At 40.0% G+C, this 22,500-nt stretch overlaps 1 protein-coding gene across 1 annotated transcript in view; it reads left to right on the top strand.

The window, feature by feature from the left end:
- The window catches only part of txk (TXK tyrosine kinase), a 37,116-nt gene that overhangs the window by 10,528 nt on the left and 4,088 nt on the right, over positions 1 to 22,500 (top strand). The window contains exons 6-11 of the mRNA XM_039821902.1: positions 752 to 811; positions 5,625 to 5,690; positions 7,988 to 8,112; positions 8,247 to 8,321; positions 9,095 to 9,266; positions 10,090 to 10,306. Coding sequence (XP_039677836.1) covers positions 752 to 811; positions 5,625 to 5,690; positions 7,988 to 8,112; positions 8,247 to 8,321; positions 9,095 to 9,266; positions 10,090 to 10,306 — 715 coding nt within the window. The remainder of the gene's footprint in view (positions 1 to 751; positions 812 to 5,624; positions 5,691 to 7,987; positions 8,113 to 8,246; positions 8,322 to 9,094; positions 9,267 to 10,089; positions 10,307 to 22,500) is intronic.

Genomic DNA, 22,500 nt, shown 5'->3' on the forward strand with positions numbered 1-22,500 from the left:
CATCGCAGTCGTAAAAATCCAAACAATACCTAACTAGACCTGCACCATTAATCGCTATAAAATCGCGATCTCGATTCACCCCTGTTTGCGATTTAACTTTTAAATGACTAAATTAATTAATTTCTCCAGAGACTGAAGCTGTAGCTGCAGCATGTTGATTAACATGTTTTAATTATGTAAAGACATGTTCAAGGAGTTCAGATATAGAGCCTGTATCAGGGTTGAGTTCAATGTGTTATATTATCACTATTTTTGGTAGCCTACTGTACTTAAATGGCCAGTATGTACTTTATTTTCTTTATTCATTGAAGCCTCTATGTTTACAGGCTTGTGGTGATGCGCTATAGGTGCCAAAAGAAAATCTGTTTGGTGCTGCCAATTTGTTTTGTTTTGTCATGGTTCATGTGTGCAATAAACAATTACACTTCGTGAGAAAAAAATCGTGGCAGAGAATCGTGACATCGATTCTAAGCTAAAAAAAAAAAATCATGATTCATATTTTTCTCCCAAATCGTGCACGCCTATACCCAACCCCAGTCATGACGTGTTGTTCCCTGATTGGCCACGCACCCATCACGTGACCATTTTCATTGGGGGGGGGGGGAACACACACACACACACACACACACACACCCACACAAGCAAGAATTGGTTAGATTGTGGAGAGAAGTCCGATGATGTAAAGTTGAGTCTGCCGATTAAAGATTGTTCACGTTGACTTTCTACTTTTTTTTTTTTTTTTTTTCCCCAGGAACAAGGGTTTCATCCCCAGCAACTACGTGACCGAGAAAAACAACATCGAGGCAAACTCGTGAGTCTGACATCACAGTTGGATATTTGTTTAATGTCTGTCTGTATATGTGTGTGTGTGTGTGTGTGTCCTTCGCATAGCTCCCCAGACAGCAAAATGTATTTGGGCCAGATTTGGACCAGGTCTTCATTAGCATTTGGCGCAGATCCGCTAAACGGACCTGGGCCGGGCTCATCTGTTCCAACGGCCCAATACCGGAACAGGTTGGAATTACGGATCAGAGATCTGGGCCAGAATTGGCCCAGTACAGTTATTAATGCCATGACGTGTGGTGCGGATCTGGCCCAGACTCATATTTTACATCTGGGGCTCATCTGTCATGTCTGATTAATAAAAATTTTTTTTTTTAAAATTTTTTTTTTTTTTTTTTAAAAAACAAAAAGAAAACTACAGCATGCACCATCTGACGTGAATCCAGATGCACAAAAAGAGAAAAAGCATATGATTAAAGATCATTGTTAATTATTCAAATTACAAAAAAAAATACAAAACCAAGTAACCTAATGTGAACACTGCGCCTACTGTAGGTATATTTACTGCTCATTAGTTGGGTGAAACCGGGCACGGCGTCCACCCCCGCAGTCTTAAGGCAGATCTGGCTATTGATTTATCTCCGTGTCCGTGGCTTTGTCAGACATGCGATTCTTCCTCATTGCTCCTGTAAGACGTAGCCTACAAAAAGCACACAAAGCAAAGAAACAAACAGTATGTTAGATTAAGTATTCAAAGATTATTTATTACATGACATTATAGTAAAATGCTTGCACAAATGTGACGTGGTGTGTAGTGAGTGAATGAGTGAGAGAGTGATTAAGTAAAGACTAACAAAACTAACAAAAGACGGTTTAGCCTAGTGGGTAGCGCTAACAAACGATTTTGCAGCTAACACACAATGGACACGATATTCAGTAATTTTGGTGAATAATAAGCAAAGATCACTGATTCAGCCTTAAAGCCTGTTCACATTAGTTGTGGATGTTTAAAAGAACCTATAGCTACTACAAGCATAGCCTATGCTATAGGTCTATGGTCCTACCTTCCATTCCATTGTCCATTATTCTGTTACGTTGTAATGTTAGATGTCGTTATAAACTAAGTTTGTTGAACGTTTATGTTTTGCCTATTCATATTTAACATATTAACATGACATCAACAGCAGTTTACTTTTACAATTTTACTTGTATAATGCACTTACCAATAATCACAAAGACGGTGCAGCCTGCAGTCTTCCTCTCTGCATTTCAAATAGAGTTGCGGGTTTATGCAGGAAAAAAGCGTTCCGTTAGTTGTGGCGCGTCCGGTCTGCGCAGCTCCCGTGGATCCGGCCCGCACTCGCCAGACGAACATGTGGCGTGTCTGGTCTGCGCAGCTGTCCCGGATCTGCGTCGCACCCGCCGGACGGACTGTCGTTCTCAGAAGCTACAGACAAGTCTGGCGCAAAGTTGGTGCAGATCTGCATACTGAGTGTGACTGCTGCGCGAATCTGCTGATTCGAAAACGGATCTGGCACAGATGTAAATGCTGTCTGGGTCGAGAACCGTTCATCCGATCGACTTCACACTTGACGGGTGTATCGCTAAGGACCCAGAAGGAGGCGCGGTGGGCAAGTGTGAAGTTCTTTGGACGAGCAGAAGAAAGAAGAAAAAAAAAGCCGCAAGGGCCCAATACCAGAGGCCAAGCAATCGGCCCCGTCGGCAGTGAACTAGTTCAACGTTCAGTTCGCAAATTTTAAAATGAACTAGTTCAGTTCATAGTTCAACATGTTGAACTAAGTTCACAGGTCCAAAAATGAACTAGTTCATAGTTATTTCTTTCCACATGTTGCTGCGAGGTATTACATTTCTAAATTATTGCCACGGACGGCAATTATTTTATCAGTTTTAACACTGAAACTATGCGTCGGATTTCATCTTCATATCCGATCAGTTCAGTTTCAGGTTCTCTGTGGATGGGACCGAAGTGCGTATTTTCTTTTTGAAAGCCGGCGGGCAAAGTTTGCCCAGAAATGTCAGATTTTTTCCCATCCTCAGCAACCTCGTCATAAACACTGATGGGCAGTGACGCGTTAGAAGTAACGCGTTACTGTAATCGGATTACTTTTTTTTCAAGTAACGAGTAAAATAAGGGATTACAATTGCAAAAACAGTCATTAGATTACTGTTACTTCCCCGTAAGCAGGCTGCGTTACTGCGTTACTTAACCGTGATTTTTGTTTCGTGAGACTGTCTCGTGAGTGACAATGACGTATGAGCGCCGCGACGTCAGTGCTAAACACCGACGTGTGTAGTGTTGAACAAGAGACAACATGGGGCGCGGGAGAGAGCAGGACCGCGCAGCGTTTAATGGCTCGGAAGTACCGACAGTACTTTGAGTTTGACTCTGTTAAAGGTGACAGAAACATCAGCGTCCGCTGTACACTCTGCGTGGGAAGAAAAACTTTTATCTACAGCGAAAGATTCCACTTCAAATCAGAGCAAGCACCCTAGCAAGTCCGGCACAGGAATGTGAAACTCGCTGGGGAAAAAAAACCTGAACCCCCAACTGACATGACCGCTGCGGCTACATCCAGCTCTACCGGGCGAACCTCCGCGGGCCCCTCTCCTGCTAAACAGGTGGAAATAGACTTCAAAGCGACAGGACTTTTTGCCGCTGAACTGAAGAAGCTCGTCGCTGGCTATATTGTCGAGGACATGCTGCCAATTTCTAGCCTGGGTAAGCCCTGACGACCTTCCGGCAAATTTGAGATTTGTGCTTCACGGCCATGACCGGCGAGCTGCAGGTCAGTCTGACACATGGCTGATTTCATGGAGGTCAACGCTACAATTAACTGACAACAGAAGTTGTACTAGTTACAGTTCTCAAGGACGCACGCACACACGGACAGAGACACAGTCTCTTTTTCCTTTCTCTCAACTTCTCCGCCGTGTGTGGCGCGTACCCGCTCGCGGTGTGAAGCGCGTGTCCGCGCTATTCTCGCACATGTAGGGAGCCATCGTGACTTAACCTGCAACATGTCAGCTGTTTGGACGTTCTTCAGCGTGTGTGCAGAAGATAACAAGGAAAAAGTAGGGCGTGGAGGGACGACACCAAAAACCAAAATCACATTTTTTTTTAGTTAGATATTGGATGTGAAAAGCGTCACCCGGATCGTTGGTCCCGATTGGTTGAAGGACTATCCAATGAGCCCAGAGGCATTTGAGTGGCGTCCGTTGGTGACGCCCCCTTTGGAAATGAACTGTCAATGAACCTTCCCCAGACCCACTCTGTTACAGCTGAGAAGGGTCTGGTGTCAACCAGGCTAACCAATTTCCACCGTTGACTCTGAATCGTTCCGACGCATGTTTTTTGAAATGTAACTTAGTAAAGTAACTAGTACAGTAACTAATTACTTTTGAAAATAAGTAATCAGTAAAGTAACTGGATTACTTTCTTGGAGAAGTAATCAGTAATCAGTAACTAATCACTATTTCCAAGTAACTTGACCAACACTGGTCATAAACGATCATACGAAGCCTCCACGCTGCTTTCTGTTTTGATGACCCATACCGCGGTGAGACTCTGGCGGCTGGTGTTGCCAGATTGTGTTTTGGTTTTTCCCGCTACATATGAAGGCCTGTTTACGGTGCGGTTTTAGCCGTGGTTTTCAGCCTGGAAGGCTCTGTAGAAATCTGGCGCCCTATTGGACGAAAGTTAAACTGAGAGAGCGTGGCGTTCACAGACACACCAGAATGAAGGAGTTCACGGTAACGTTCGTCAGGCGGTAATACGGTACGTTCAGTTCACGTTCGCCCCCAAAATATGAAACGCGGAACAGATCGCGCAGTGTCGTCACATGAACATCTTGCACGTGTCGGATCGTGCAGGCGTCACAGATCGCTTACCCACGGGCCCGTTAAGAACAGGCAGCGTCTGTCGGGACGCTGCCTGTTCGGGGCCCCATGTGGCCCCATTTGTTTCGAGCTACCGTAGCCGTTCTATCTCGCGTAGTCTATATCCTCGACGTTCCACCGCCCGGCAGCGCGTCTTTTTCGTTTCCTTTTGCTTTCTTTTGTGTTGGAATTTTAAAATTTGGTGGATTTCTGATTTTCGGATTTACCGGGTAACAAAAGGAGATATTCATAATCCCTTGTGTAAATGTTTTTTTAATTTAATACATCAACAAAATGAAGAAAAAAAAATTTCAACCTTGTCAACCTTTCAACCGGTCAGATTCTTCGCTTCAAAATATATGCAAATGAGCGCCTATTTATAAGATATCGCCTAAATAGCATATTCAAACCTAAACATACAGAAACTTGCAATACATTTTTTTTTTCTCTCATATTCATGTGAGTAATCAACTGGTAAAGTTTGACGGTGATATCTGCAAGTTAAAAATTTTGCCCTCTTCACCTGTACTGTCTTGCCTTTAAAGAAATGCCAATAAACCGGAGCCCGTTTTTCTCCCATCCCAAAATGCTGTGCGGTGGACTAGCCAGACCTTCCTCCGCTTCGCAGCGCGTGGACGGCCTGGCAACGCGGGACTAATATCTCGCAGGGCCTGTGTGAGCACGGCCAGCCGAGGCTTTCTTCTGGCAGAAGTGGGCGTGGTGTTTATCTAAAGTACAGCGGGCGGGGGGGAAACGTGAACGTTTTGAACGTGGCACTGCTCTCGCTGTGGAGAACCCACACCTGTGTTCATTCTTTTTGACCAGAGGATATCTAGCTCTTCTTCTCACTGTAAAGCAAGGCATTCATTGTGTTTTTTTTGTTTTGTAAACAAACCGCAAACTGCAGTAACATTGACACCGACGTTTTCTTTTCCTTGCTGCAGGTGGTACTGCAAGAACATCACCAGGACCGAAGCCGAGCAGCTGCTGAGGCAGGAGGTAACTTACCTGTCCATCTGCCCTCCTATCTGTTTATATCTACATACACACGGGGCTGTTCGAAAGAAATCTGTATTTGCTTTGAGTTTGAGGAGCACTGAAACAATTAATAAGCAACTATTTTCGATCATCATTTCAGTCATTTTTTTCAGCTCTCGGTGAAGGTCCGGAGGGCCCGAAACCTTAGTTTTTTTTTTGTAAATAAACGGTGATTCTAGAACAAGAGCAGAGCGCCGGATTTGTTCCTTTTGTTTCCAAGTTGATGTGATTTTTCCAACGCGCCTGCACAGAAGAACTTTTTCAGCAAAAATGACCTCTTCAAGCTCCTCCGATGTGATGATTCACTGCTTTTCGTTTTCTTAAGTGATAATGAACAGAGTATGGTGTGTTTTTGGACTTTTAAGCGTAGCAAAAACAAGCAATGGACCTTCTTCGCAGGACACATTTAGACTTGTCATAGTAGGAGAAGCACAGCTGAAATGAATAACCTTAACGATGGCTCAGTTCCATCTAGTGTCCCAGGAAGCAGGGCCTCTCCTGAGTGGAATGCAGCCATTGATGGTTTTTGAACACACCTGTGCTTTTCCTGCTATGACATGTCAACATGTCTGCCGTGAAAAAGGTCTACATAAAGACATCACCTTTTTATCTCTGGAGACATTTTATAGACTAACGGACGGATTCATGGATAGTGAAAGTAACCAATGGGTGCAGCCCTAGCGAAGACTGTTTGACGTGAATATTCCCGGCTGTTGAGAGTGAATATTCCCAGTTATTGAGAGTGAATATTTCCAGTTATTGAGAGTGAATATTTCCAGTTATTGAGAGTGAATATTTCTGGCTGTTGAGAGTGAATATTCCCAGTTATTGAGCGTGAATATTTCTGCCTGTTGAGAGTGAATATTTCTGCCTGTTGAGAGTGAATATTTCCGCCTGTTGAGAGTGAATATTCCCAGTTATTGAGAGTGAATATTTCTGGCTGTTGAGAGTGAATGTTTCTGGCTGTTGAGAGTAAATGTTTCTGGCTGTTGAGAGTGAATGTTTCTGGCTGTTGAGAGTGAATGTTTCTGGCTGTTGAGAGTGAATATTTCCAGTTACTGAGAGTGAATGTTTCTGGCTGTTGAGAGTGAATGTTTCTGGCTGTTGAGAGTGAATGTTTCTGGCTGTTGAGAGTGAATGTTTCCAGTTACTGAGAGTGAATGTTTCTGGCTGTTGAGAGTGAATGTTTCCAGTTACTGAGAGTGAATATTTCTGGCTGTTGAGAGTGAATGTTTCCAGTTATTGAGAGTGAATGTTTCTGGCTGTTGAGAGTGAATGTTTCCAGTTATTGAGAGTGAATATTTCCAGTTATTGAGAGTGAATATTTCTGCCTGTTGAGAGTGAATATTTCTGCCTGTTGAGAGTGAATATTTCCGCCTGTTGAGAGTGAATATTTCCAGTTATTGAGAGTGAATGTTTCTGGCTGTTGAGAGTGAATATTCCCAGTTATTGAGAGTGAATATTTCTGGCTGTTGAGAGTGAATGTTTCCAGTTATTGAGAGTGAATGTTTCTGGCTGTTGAGAGTGAATATTCCCAGTTATTGAGAGTGAATATTTCCAGTTATTGAGAGTGAATATTCCTGGCTGTTGAGAGTGAATATTCCCGGCTGTTGAGAGTGAATGTTTCCGGCTGTTGAGAGTGAATGTTTCTGGCTGTTGAGAGTGAATGTTTCTGGCTGTTGAGAGTAAATATTTCTGGCTGTTGAGAGTGAATGTTTCTGGCTGTTGAGAGTGAATGTTTCTGGCTGTTGAGAGTGAATATTTCCATTACGTTATCGGTAGTAAAAAAATGGTTTGTTTTTTTTAGTAAAAGTTTAAAGTTTTTAGGAGTTAAGGTTTAAATTTATTAAATTAAAAGTTTTATTTTTGGGTGTTTTTTTTTATATTTTTAATAATTTTATAATTTAATTATTTTTGTTTATTTTTTGTTGTTGTTGGGTAAATGTTTTGTTTTTGTTAGGTTTTGTTTTTTTTGTTGTGTGTTTATTTTTAGAGTATTTTTGTTTTTTTGTTTATGTTTTTTTTTTTTATTGAATGGATTTTTTTTGTTTTTTTTTTAAAAAAAAGAGGGGGGTTTTTTTGGGGGGGGGGGGGAAAGAGGGGGGCACCTGTTTTTTACACCAAAAATTAGGTGATTTAAACAGCCCGTAACCTGAAGGTCTAAATCACTACACTGGCTGAGATTAACACACAGAAGAAACTCGCATAATACAAGAAACCCTCACATGTAAACTTTAGTTTTTGTCTGTTTTTTTGTTTTCATGTGCAGTTCTAACGGGGATATTCGGCATTACCAGATCAAAATAAGTGACACCGGAGGGTTTTTCTTGGCGGAGAAACACACCTTCAGCTCCATACCGGACGTCATACGCTACCACGAACACAACGCCGCAGGTTCGCACTCTCACTCTCGTTGTGTACGCTGCAGTCACAGATCCAGCTACAGACCCATTAACACTTCACGTGGTGTGTGTGTGTGTGTGTGTGTGTGTGCGTGTGTGTGTGCGTGTGCGTGTGCGTGCGTGCAGGTCTAGTGACCAGGCTGCGGTATGCGGTGGGGCCAATGGGAAGGTGTGTACCTGCCACATCAGGATTCAGCTCAGGTAAATAATAGTAAACAGACGCTTACTTGTAACATTTGTATCTACTATAATGTATTTGTAGCAGATACAAGTGTTTATTATTGAATTTGTCAACAAGTATAACTCCTACTCACAGATGGAGGCTGCCATGTTAATGAATGGCTATAGATAGATAGATAGATAGATAGATAGATAGATAGATAGATAGATAGATAGAAGTGACGCTGATCTGTGTTTTTGTTTATTCTTTTTAAAGAAATGGCCGCAGCAGATTCCAAAAAACAAATCCAGTGTGTTGTTGCTACGTATTGCACCTTCTAGGATCATGCTAAATAAAGTAATACAAAATAAATGAAAGATCCACTGGAAATAGGACATTTCTGTAAACAATATGTGGTATGTAACATCATTCCAGCATTTATCTTATGAAATATACATTAATATATAATATAATAATGAAAAGAGGAATCAAAAAGCGTTAAATCCAATGTTTTGATGTCAAACACCAAACATTCAACTGAACATTTCACATTGGATCAATGGCGGTCTTCCCGATTAGCTAATCGCATTCTCTTAAATCGCGATTTCGATTTGAAAACGATTAATCGCTCAGCCCTACTTAGGTGCCGCCTAAGTCTTCCAAAAAGTGAGGGGAAAACAATGCAGCCATCACAAAAGGGGGCTTTGAGATGGTATCGATTGACCTAACTTTCTCTTTCTTCCTCTTTTCTGTCCATTCTCCCGCCTCCCTTCTTTCCCTCCCCCTCTCCCCCCTGGGGTTTCCCTCCGTCCAGAGAAGTGGGAGATCGACCCCAGCGAGCTGACGTTCATGAAGGAGCTGGGCAGCGGCCAGTTCGGTCTGGTGAGGCTCGGCAAGTGGAGGGCTCAGCACCGGGTGGCCATCAAGGCCATCAGAGAGGGAGCCATGTACGAGGAGGACTTCATCGAGGAGGCTAAAGTCATGATGTGAGGAGGAGAGGGGGGGGTGGGGGAGAGGGGGGTGGCTGTTTCTATGATGGAAAGAAATCATAATCACGATTATTTAAATATAAACAATAATATAACCATATAAAAAGTGATGTTTAAACCTGAACTAGTGCAGCTGTACGGTGTTCGGCTGCAGCAGCGCCCCCTGCTGATCGTTCCTTATTGCCAGAAACAGGAAGTGAAACTTTGTGTGTGTGTGTGTGTGTGTGTGTGTGTGTGTGTGTGTGTGTGTGTGTGTGTGTGTGTGTGTGTGTGTGTGTGTGTGTGTCTGTGTCTGTGTTGTGTGTATATATGTGTATGTGGGTGTGTGTGCACGCGTGTGTGTGCCTGTGTCTCTTTGTGTGTGTGTGTGTGTGTGTGTGTATGTGGGTCTGTGTTGTGTGTGTGTATGTGTGTGTGTGTGTGTGTGTGTGTGTGTGTGTGTGTGTGTGTCTGTCTGTATGTGGGTGTGTGTATGTGTGTTTGTGTTGTGTGCGTGTGTGTGTATGTGGGTCTGTGTTGTGTGTGTGTGTGTATGTGTTGTGTGTGTGTGCCTGTGTGCCTGTGTCTCTGTGTGTGTGTGTGTGTGTGCCTGTGTCTCTGTGTGTGTGTGTGCCTGTGTCTGTGTGTGCCTGTGTGTGTGTGCCTGTGTGTCTGTGTGTGTGTGTGCCTGTGTGTGTGTGCCTGTGTCTGTGTGTGTGTGTGTGTGTGTGTGTGTCTGTGTCTGTGTCTGTGTCTCTGTATGTCTATATGTGTGTGTCTGTGTCTCTGTGTAACTGTATATATATGTGTGTGTGTGTGTGTGTGTGTCTCTGTCTCCCAGGAGGCTGTGCCACCCTAAACTGGTGCAGCTGTACGGCGTGTGCCTGCAGCAGCGCCCCCTGCTGATCGTGGCCGAGTTCATGGAGAACGGCTGCCTGCTGAACTTCCTGCGGCAGCGGAGCCGCGCCCTGAGGGACGCCTGGCTGCTGTCCATGTGCCAGGACGTCTGCGAGGGGATGGACTACCTGGAGGGACAGAGCTTCATCCACAGAGACCTGGTGAGAGCTCTACGGGCATCTCCACATATCGGCCTAAATTGACCTTTTTTTTAGGGTATTTGCATATAACTAGGGCTGTGCTCAGTCGACTAACACTCATTCAACTGTATCGACTGATCGATTAGTTGATTTAATCGACAGATCTGTAAAATCTGAGTTTCTCCGCAAAGAGTCCTGCAAAAGGATGCATATATTGAATAAGAATGCCTGTTTCTCTGATTGCTTGTTTAATGTATTGAGTGTTTTATTGCTGATTTTGTGAGGTGACCTTGAGTGTTTAGAAAGGCGCCTATAAATAAAATGTATTATCATTATTATTATTATTAGGGCTGGGCGATATGGAGAAAATCAAATATCACAATATTTTTGACCTAATACCTCGATATCGATACCGCAACGATATCGTAGCGTTGACTATCGGTGCTTTCACAAAATATTCACACAATGAGAGTTTAGATCAATAATAATCAGTAATGTGGATGTAATGACTAAGTGGGTAAAGGTGAATAATAGAACAGTTACAACAGTCTGGTAAGGTCAGGAAATGACATCACTTTACTGTAAGGCAGCCTTTAAAACCAGGAAAAGACACTTGCTCTAATTATAATTATTAAGATATTGCCTCCTTTGCATATTTAAACACAACATTTCAGAAAACACAAGTGTAATACAACAAATAATTGCCTTAATCAAAGTAATCAAAGTAGGTTTCACAGTGATATCTATTAGGGTAAAAATGTCAACCCTTAATTCTAGTGTTTACCAGAGATGTGCTCGTACGTTTCTTGGAAATAAGTCATGGAGCATGAAAACAGCATCAAACATGACTAATGGACTAAAGAAATCTAAGTTGACTGAGACCAAAACGACCGATTAGTTGACCAATCGGCTAAGAGGGAGCAGCCCTACATATAACATCAAAATGTTCAGAACAAACTCAGTATGAATATACTGGTCCAATTAAATGAGGCCACGCATCATACAGATGTCCTTTTGATGATTTATTTCCACCTTTTCGTCGCAAGACACCGTGAAAACTAAAAGAGAAATCACCACATAAAATACAATAAGTCAAATGCACTTCCCTCAATCATTATACAGTCTCTCTCAAGCACGTTTGCCCAACTAGACCGGCCCACAATGTTAGCGTCACAGCAGTACGTTAAATGTAAAGAAAGTACAACAAATATTAAACATGAACATGACACTAGGCTGAAATGCAAAAGCAAAATTACAGCGTTGCGCCTCTTGAACCGTGCATGATCTCAGTTTGAAGCCGTGCATGTTTCTCTGCAGCCGCGTTTGCTCTCTCTGTGTCTGTTATTCCTTCAACCCACAATGCAACAGGTGAGGCCTTCACTGAACTCTGGTCATTTGACCTCAACCATAAAAAAAATGGCATTTGTAATACGGAACAACAACATTTAAACAAACTTATTTTTAAGGTAAAATTTGTTTGTACAATTTTAAAATTAAACATCCCCTTTTAAACTCTTATTTATTACATGTTTTTTATGTTTTTAATTACCGTATGGATTCAAACACTATATCACATCCATACAGGGATAGTAGTATACAGCTGTTATATATCACATCCATACAGGGATAGTAGTATACAGCTGTTATATATCATATCACATCCATACAGGGATAGTAGTATACAGCTGTTATACATCATATCACATCCATACAGGGATAGTAGTATACAGCTGTTATATATCATATCACATCTATACAGAGATAGTAGTATACAGCTGTTATACATCATATCACATCCATACAGAGATAGTAGTATACAGCTGTTATACATCATATCACATCCATACAGAGATAATAGTATACAGCTGTTATACATCATATCACATCCATAGGCTAGTGTAGTAGTATACCGCTGTTATACATCATATCACATCCATACAGAGATAGTAGTATACAGCTGTTATACATCATATCACATCCATACAGGATAGTAGTATACAGCTGTTATACATCATATCACATCCATACAGGGATAGTAGTATACAGCTGTTATACATCATATCACATCCATACAGGGATAGTAGTATACAGCTGTTATATATCATATCACATCCATACAGGGATAGTAGTATACAGCTGTTATATATCATATCACATCCATACAGAGATAGTAGTATACAGCTGTTATATATCATATCACATCCATACAGGGATAGTAGTATACAGCTGTTATATATCATATCACATCCATACAGGGATAGTAGTATACAGCTGTTACACATCATATCACATCCATACAGGGATAGTAGTATACAGCTGTTATATATCATATCACATCCATACAGAGATAGTAGTATACAGCTGTTATATATCATATCACATCCATACAGGGATAGTAGTATACAGCTGTTATACATCATATCACATCCATACAGAGATAGTAGTATACAGCTGTTATATATCATATCACATCCATACAGGGATAGTAGTATACAGCTGTTATACATCATATCACATCCATACAGGGATAGTAGTATACAGCTGTTATATATCATATCACATCTATACAGAGATAGTAGTATACAGCTGTTATATATCATATCACATCCATACAGAGATAGTAGTATACAGCTGTTATATATCATATCACATCCATAAAGGGATAGTAGTATACAGCTGTTATACATCATATCACATCCATACAGGGATAGTAGTATACAGCTGGTATACATCATATCACATCCATACAGGGATAGTAGTATACAGCTGTTATATCATATCACATCCATACAGAGATAGTAGTATACAGCTGTTATATATCATATCACATCTATACAGAGATAGTAGTATACAGCTGGTATATATCATATCACATCCATACAGGGATAGTAGTATACAGCTGTTATACATCATATCACATCATACAGGGATAGTAGTATACAGCCGTTATACATCATATCACATCCATACAGAGATAGTAGTATACAGCTGTTATATATCATATCACATCCATACAGAGATAGTAGTATACAGCTGTTATATATCATATCACATCTATACAGAGATAGTAGTATACAGCCGTTATACATCATATCACATCCATACAGAGATAGTAGTATACAGCCGTTATATATCATATCACATCTATACAGAGATAGTAGTTTAACATTATATCACATCCATACAGAGATAGTAGTATACAGCTGTTATATATCATATCACATCCATACAGAGATAGTAGTATACAGCTGTTATACATCATATCACATCTATACAGAGATAGTAGTATACAGCTGTTATACATCATATCACATCTATACAGAGATAGTAGTATACAGCTGTTATATCATATCACATCCATACAGGGATAGTAGTATACAGTTGTTACATCATATCACATCCATACAGAGATAGTAGTATACAGCTGTTATATATCATATCACATCCATACAGAGATAGTAGTATACAGCTGTTATACATCATATCACATCCATACAGGGATAGTAGTATACAGCTGTTATACATCATATCACATCCATACAGGGATAGTAGTATACAGTTGTTACATCATATCACATCCATACAGAGATAGTAGTATACAGCTGTTATACATCATATCACATCCATACAGGGATAGTAGTATACAGCTGTTATACATCATATCACATCCATACAGGGATAGTAGTATACAGTTGTTACATCATATCACATCCATACAGAGATAGTAGTATACAGCTGTTAAATCATATCACATCCATACAGGGATAGTAGTATACAGTTGTTACATCATATCACATCCATACAGGATAGTGTACAGTATGTTAAATCACATCCATACAGGGATAGTAGTATACAGCTGTTACATCATATCACATCCATACAGGGATAGTAGTATACAGCTGTTAAATCACATCCATACAGGGATAGTAGTATACAGCTGTTACATCATATCACATCCATACAGAGATAGTAGTATACAGCTGTTATATCACATCCATACAGGGATAGTAGTATACAGCTGTTAAATCACATCCATACAGGGATAGTAGTATACAGCTGTTAAATCACATCCATACAGGGATAGTAGTATACAGCTGTTACATCACATCCATACAGGGATAGTAGTATACAGCTGTTAAATCAATCCATACAGGGATAGTAGTATACAGCTGTTAAATCAACACATCCATACAGGGATAGTAGTATACAGCTGTTACATCACATCCATACAGGGATAGTATTGTATACAGCTGTTAAATCACATCCATACAGGGATAGTAGTATACAGCTGTTACATCATATCACATCCATACAGGGATAGTAGTATACAGCTGTTATATATCATATCACATCCATACAGGGATAGTAGTATACAGCTGTTATACATCATATCACATCCATACAGAGATAGTAGTATACAGCTGTATATCTTCATCTTTTTTCTTTTGAATTCCATGGGAAGTATAAGCTGTTACATCATATCACATCCATCGGGATAGTAGTATACAGCTGTTTACATCATATCACATCCATACAGAGATAGTAGTATACAGCTGTTATACATCATATCACATCCATACAGGGATAGTAGTATACAGCTGTTATACATCATATCACATCCATACAGAGATAGTAGTATACAGCTGTTCTACATCATATCACATCCATACAGAGATAGTAGTATACAGCTGTTCTACATCATATCACATCCATACAGGGATAGTAGTATACAGCTGTTATATATCATATCACATCTATACAGAGATAGTAGTATACAGCTGTTATACATCATATCACATCCATACAGGGATAGTAGTATACAGCTGTTATATATCATATCACATCCATAAAGGGATAGTAGTATACAGCTGTTACATCATATCACATCCATACAGGGATAGTAGTACACAGCTGTTATATATCATATCACATCCATACAGGGATAGTAGTATACAGCTGTTATACATCATATCACATCCATACAGAGATAGTAGTATACAGCTGTTAAATCACATCCATACAGGGATAGTAGTATACAGCTGTTACATCATATCACATCCATACAGGGATAGTAGTATACAGCTGGTATACATCATATCACATCCATACAGGGATAGTAGTATACAGCTGTTATATCATATCACATCCATACAGAGATAGTAGTATACAGCTGTTATATATCATATCACATCTATACAGAGATAGTAGTATACAGCTGGTATATATCATATCACATCCATACAGGGATAGTAGTATACAGCTGTTATACATCATATCACATCATACAGGGATAGTAGTATACAGCCGTTATACATCATATCACATCCATACAGAGATAGTAGTATACAGCTGTTATATATCATATCACATCCATACAGAGATAGTAGTATACAGCTGTTATACATCATATCACATCCATACAGGGATAGTAGTATACAGCTGTTATATATCATATCACATCCATACAGGGATAGTAGTATACAGCTGTTATATATCATATCACATCTATACAGAGATAGTAGTATACAGCCGTTATACATCATATCACATCCATACAGAGATAGTAGTATACAGCCGTTATATATCATATCACATCTATACAGAGATAGTAGTATACAGCCGTTATACATCATATCACATCCATACAGAGATAGTAGTATACAGCTGTTATATATCATATCACATCCATACAGAGATAGTAGTATACAGCTGTTATACATCATATCACATCTATACAGAGATAGTAGTATACAGCTGTTATATCATATCACATCCATACAGGGATAGTAGTATACAGCTGTTATATATCATATCACATCCATACAGAGATAGTAGTATACAGCTGTTATATATCATATCACATCCATACAGAGATAGTAGTATACAGCTGTTATACATCATATCACATCCATACAGAGATAGTAGTATACAGCTGTTATACATCGTATCACATCCATACAGGGATAGTAGTATACAGCTGTTATACATCATATCACATCCATACAGGGATAGTAGTATACAGTTGTTACATCATATCACATCCATACAGAGATAGTAGTATACAGCTGTTAAATCATATCACATCCATACAGGGATAGTAGTATACAGCTGTTATACATCATATCACATCCATACAGAGATAGTAGTATACAGCTGTTAAATCACATCCATACAGGGATAGTAGTATACAGCTGTTACATCATATCACATCCATACAGAGATAGTAGTATACAGCTGTTACATCATATCACATCCATACAGAGATAGTAGTATACAGTTGTTACATCATATCACATCCATACAGAGATAGTAGTATACAGTTGTTACATCATATCACATCCATACAGAGATAGTAGTATACAGCTGTTAAATCACATCCATACAGGGATAGTAGTATACGTGTTACATATCACATCCATACAGGGATAGTAGTATACAGCTGTTACATCACATCCATACAGGGATAGTAGTATACAGCTGTTAAATCACATCCATACAGGGATAGTAGTATACAGCTGTTACATCATATCACATCCATACAGGGATAGTAGTACACAGCTGTTATATATCATATCACATCCATACAGGGATAGTAGTATACAGCTGTTATACATCATATCACATCCATACAGAGATAGTAGTATACAGCTGTTAAATCACATCCATACAGGGATAGTAGTATACAGCTGTTACATCATATCACATCCATACAGGGATAGTAGTATACAGCTGTTACATCATATCACATCCATACAGAGATAGTAGTATACAGCTGTTAAATCACATCCATACAGGGATAGTAGTATACAGCTGTTACATCACATCCATACAGGGATAGTAGTATACAGCTGTTAAATCACATCCATACAGGGATAGTAGTATACAGCTGTTACATCACATCCATACAGGGATAGTAGTATACAGCTGTTACATCATATCACATCCATACAGGGATAGTAGTATACAGCTGTTAAATCACATCCATACAGGGATAGTAGTATACAGCTGTTAAATCACATCCATACAGGGATAGTAGTATACAGCTGTTACATCACATCCATACAGGGATAGTAGTATACAGCTGTTAAATCACATCCATACAGGGATAGTAGTATACAGCTGTTACATCATATCACATCCATACAGGGATAGTAGTACACAGCTGTTATATATCATATCACATCCATACAGGGATAGTAGTATACAGCTGTTATACATCATATCACATCCATACAGAGATAGTAGTATACAGCTGTTAAATCACATCCATACAGGGATAGTAGTATACAGCTGTTACATCATATCACATCCATACAGGGATAGTAGTATACAGCTGTTATACATCATATCACATCCATACAGGGATAGTAGTATACAGCTGTTCTACATCATATCACATCCATACAGGGATAGTAGTATACAGCTGTTATACATCATATCACATCCATACAGGGATAGTAGTATACAGCTGTTATACATCATATCACATCCATACAGAGATAGTAGTATACAGCTGTTCTACATCATATCACATCCATACAGAGATAGTAGTATACAGCTGTTCTACATCATATCACATCCATACAGGGATAGTAGTATACAGCTGTTATACATCATATCACATCCATACAGGGATAGTAGTATACAGTTGTTACATCATATCACATCCATACAGGGATAGTAGTATACAGCTGTTATACATCATATCACATCCATACAGAGATAGTAGTATACAGCTGTTAAATCACATCCATACAGGGATAGTAGTATACAGTTGTTACATCATATCACATCCATACAGAGATAGTAGTATACAGTTGTTACATCATATCACATCCATACAGAGATAGTAGTATACAGCTGTTAAATCACATCCATACAGGGATAGTAGTATACAGCTGTTACATCATATCACATCCATACAGGGATAGTAGTATACAGCTGTTAAATCATATCCATACAGGGATAGTAGTATACAGCTGTTACATCATATCACATCCATACAGAGATAGTAGTATACAGCTGTTATATATCATATCACATCCATACAGGGATAGTAGTATACAGCTGTTACATCACATCCATACAGGGATAGTAGTATACAGCTGTTAAATCACATCCATACAGGGATAGTAGTATACAGCTGTTACATCACATCCATACAGGGATAGTAGTATACAGCTGTTAAATCACATCCATACAGGGATAGTAGTATACAGCTGTTACATCATATCACATCCATACAGGGATAGTAGTATACAGCTGTTATACATCATATCACATCCATACAGAGATAGTAGTATACAGCTGTTAAATCACATCCATACAGGGTTATAGTGTATACAGCTGTTACATCATATCACATCCATACAGGGATAGTAGTTACAGCTGTTACATCATATCACATCCATACAGAGATAGTAGTATACAGCTGTTAAATCATCCATACAGGGATAGTAGTATACAGCTGTTACATCACATCCATACAGGGATAGTAGTATACAGCTGTTAAATCACATCCATACAGGGATAGTAGTATACAGCTGTTACATCACATCCATACAGGGATAGTAGTATACAGCTGTTACATCATATCACATCCATACAGGGATAGTAGTATACAGCTGTTAAATCACATCCATACAGGGATAGTAGTATACAGCTGTTAAATCACATCCATACAGGGATAGTAGTATACAGCTGTTACATCACATCCATACAGGGATAGTAGTATACAGCTGTTAAATCACATCCATACAGGGATAGTAGTATACAGCTGTTATATATCATATCACATCCATACAGGGATAGTAGTATACAGCTGTTATACATCATATCACATCCATACAGAGATAGTAGTATACAGCTGTTAAATCACATCCATACAGGGATAGTAGTATACAGCTGTTACATCATATCACATCCATACAGGGATAGTAGTATACAGCTGTTATACATCATATCACATCCATACAGGGATAGTAGTATACAGCTGTTCTACATCATATCACATCCATACAGGGATAGTAGTATACAGCTGTTATACATCATATCACATCCATACAGGGATAGTAGTATACAGCTGTTATACATCATATCACATCCATACAGAGATAGTAGTATACAGCTGTTCTACATCATATCACATCCATACAGGGATAGTAGTATACAGCTGTTATATATCATATCACATCCATACAGGGATAGTAGTATACAGTTGTTACATCATATCACATCCATACAGGGATAGTAGTATACAGCTGTTATACATCATATCACATCTAGGGCTGCAACGATTCTTCGAATAATTCGATTACAAAAAATCCTCGAAGCAAAATTCTTTGCCTCGAAGCTTCGTTAAATCAATGTAATCAAGGTTGTACGGCTCACTGTTTCCGCACGGAGGATTATTACTAGCGCACAAGAGGTTTGCGCTTCTGCGGACACAAGACTGACGGCCCAGATTACAAATGAAGGAAGACGAAAATAGCGAGGGTCTAAAAGGGAGAGACAGGCGAGAGAAAACGACAGAAAGTTTGGGATCATTTTAAGCTGCAAAGATGCTGCTACATCACCTCTGTAACAAACCTCCAGTGTACTCATCCATTCCACGGAGCGAACCCGACACAAGGTAGCTAACGTCTGCTGCTCTCGTCCACCGCGCTGTTTACACAACTAGCCTACAACATGCTACTCTGCTAATAGCCATGTTTTACCAAGCTAAAACGAAAGCTGTCGGTTTGTAGTGTAACTTTTTATTAGTTTGCTTCTAATCTTTGGAAATGTAGCTGCTGCCGGAGACAAACCGGCTCCTCCCCCCAGCATGGCTACTTAATATGCACGTGAATGACGTCATCATGCATTCTTTATTCTTTCTCCTCACCATAGATAGAGCTGTGCTCCTCACTGTGTATTAGGCTTCTGAAAATGTGTCCCCCCGAACAGTGTAGTTGAGTAGCCCTGCTGTAAACCCTCTGGTCAGTGAACAGCTCTTCTGCATATCCAGTGCAAAGAGCCAGAGGCAAGAAGGGGAATTGGGTGAAAAATATTAACATTTGGGCCACCAAAAATGTACTATTGTAATGCATTTCTTTTTAATGGTCTTGGCATTTGGCAATAACATTTTGGTGAGGGACTCAGAGGTGCGGATCTCTTGGGGGAGGGAGTTCCAGAGCCTGGGAGCTGCTCTGGAGAAGGCTCTGTCCCCAAAACAGCGCAGACAAACACACACAAACATCACACACACACACGAACACACACACACACGACTTTTTCTAAAAAAGGAAACCAGTCTTTTGTATATATATAAGAGACAGGTTTCCTTTTTTTTAGTAAACAGCAATAATAAATATTTACTATTGCTGTTTACTAAGTATTTCTTACTAAGTATTTCTTATCCGATTACTCGATTAATCGATGGAATAATCGGTAGAATATTCGATTACTAAAATAATCGATAGCTGCAGCCCTAATCACATCTAAGGTGTTTCGTGCTTCCTGCGTTCAGTGCGCACGGTCGCCGCGACGCGCCTGGTCATACCGTGCGGTCAGAGCGTCTCAGGGAACGGACTTCTTCTTCTCTCCTGTAGCCTGTCGTTGGTGCGTCTCATTTTGTAATTTCGCTTTTTGAGTAGGGTCAAACTCAGAGTGTGAATACTCGGCTACAGGTCAACGTCCTGCAGTGGATCTGGCTAAGTGTGTGTTCGGTGTGTGTGTGTGTGTGTGTGTGTGTGTGTGTGTGTGTGTGTGTGTGTGTGTGATGTTTGTGTGTGTTTGTCTGCGCTGTTTTGGGGACAGAGCCTTCTCCAGAGCAGCTCCCAGGCTCTGGAACTCCCTCCCCCAAGAGATCCGCACCTCTGAGTCCCTCACCATCTTCCAGTCCCGCCTCAAGACCCATCTCTTCACCTCAGCCTACCCATAGTCCACCTGCCCCCCTCCCTTTTTCATCTGCATCTTGTTTTGTTCTACTTGTTTTGTTTGCTTGTTTTGTTTGCTTGTTTTGTTTGCTCGTTTTGTTTTGTTATGTTTTTATAATCTACCCTGCCCTGTAAAGCGACTTTGAGTCTATGAAAAGCGCTATATAAATTCAATTTATTATTGTGTGATGTTTGTGTGTCTGTCTGTGTGATGTTTGTGTGTGTGTGTCTGTGTGTTGTGTGTGTGTACATGATGTTTGTGTTTGTGTGTGTGTGTACATGATGTTTGTGTTTGTGTGTGTGTGATGTTTGTGTGTGTGTGTGTGTGTGTGTGTGTGTGCGTACATGATTTGTTTGTGTGTGATGTTTGTGTGTGTCTGTGTGTGTGTGTGTACATGTTTGTGTGTGTCTGTGTGTGTGTGTGTACATGTTTGTGTGTGTCTGTGTGTGTGTACATGATGTTTGTGTGTGTAATGTGTGTGTACATGATGTTTGTGTGTGTAATGTGTGTGTACATGTTTGTGTGTGTGTGTGTGTGTGTGTGTACATGATGTTTGTGTGTGTAATGTGTGTGATGTTTGTGTGTGTGATGTTTGTGTGTGTAATGTGTGTGTGTGTGTGTGTGTGTGTGATGTTTGTGTGTGTAATGTGTGATGTTTGTGTGTGTAATGTGTGATGTTTGTGTGTGTAATGTGTGATGTTTGTGTGTGTAATGTGTGATTTTTGTGTGTGTAATGTGTGATGTTTGTGTGTGTAATGTGTGATGTTTGTGTGTGTAATGTGTAATGTGTGTGTGTAATGTGTGTGTGTGTGTGTGATGTTTGTGTGTGTAATGTGTGTGTGATGTTGCGTGTGTAATGTGTGATGTGTGTGTGTGTATGTGTGTGTGTGTATGTGTGTGATGTTTGTGTGTGTAATGTGTGATGTTTGCGTGTGTAATGTGTGATGTTTGCGTGTGTAATGTGTGATGTGTGTGTGTGTGTGTAATGTGTGTGTGTGTATGTGTGATGTTTGTGTGTGTAATGTGTGATGTTTGTGTGTGTAATGTGTAATGTGTGTGTGTGTGATGTTTGTGTGTGTGTGTGTGATGTTTGTGTGTGTAATGTGTGATGTTTGTGTGTGTAATGTGTGATGTTTGTGTGTGTAATGTGTAATGTGTGTGTGTGTGATGTTTGTGTGTGTAATGTGTGATGTTTGTGTGTGTGTAATGTGTGATGTGTGTGTGTGTAATGTGTATTGTGTGTGTGTGTGATGTTTGTGTGTGTAATGTGTGTGATGTTTGCGTGTGTAATGTGTGAT

The sequence above is a fragment of the Perca fluviatilis genome, chromosome 14, assembly GCF_010015445.1.
Source record: "Perca fluviatilis chromosome 14, GENO_Pfluv_1.0, whole genome shotgun sequence".
Classification (NCBI taxonomy): Eukaryota; Metazoa; Chordata; class Actinopteri; order Perciformes; family Percidae; genus Perca; species Perca fluviatilis.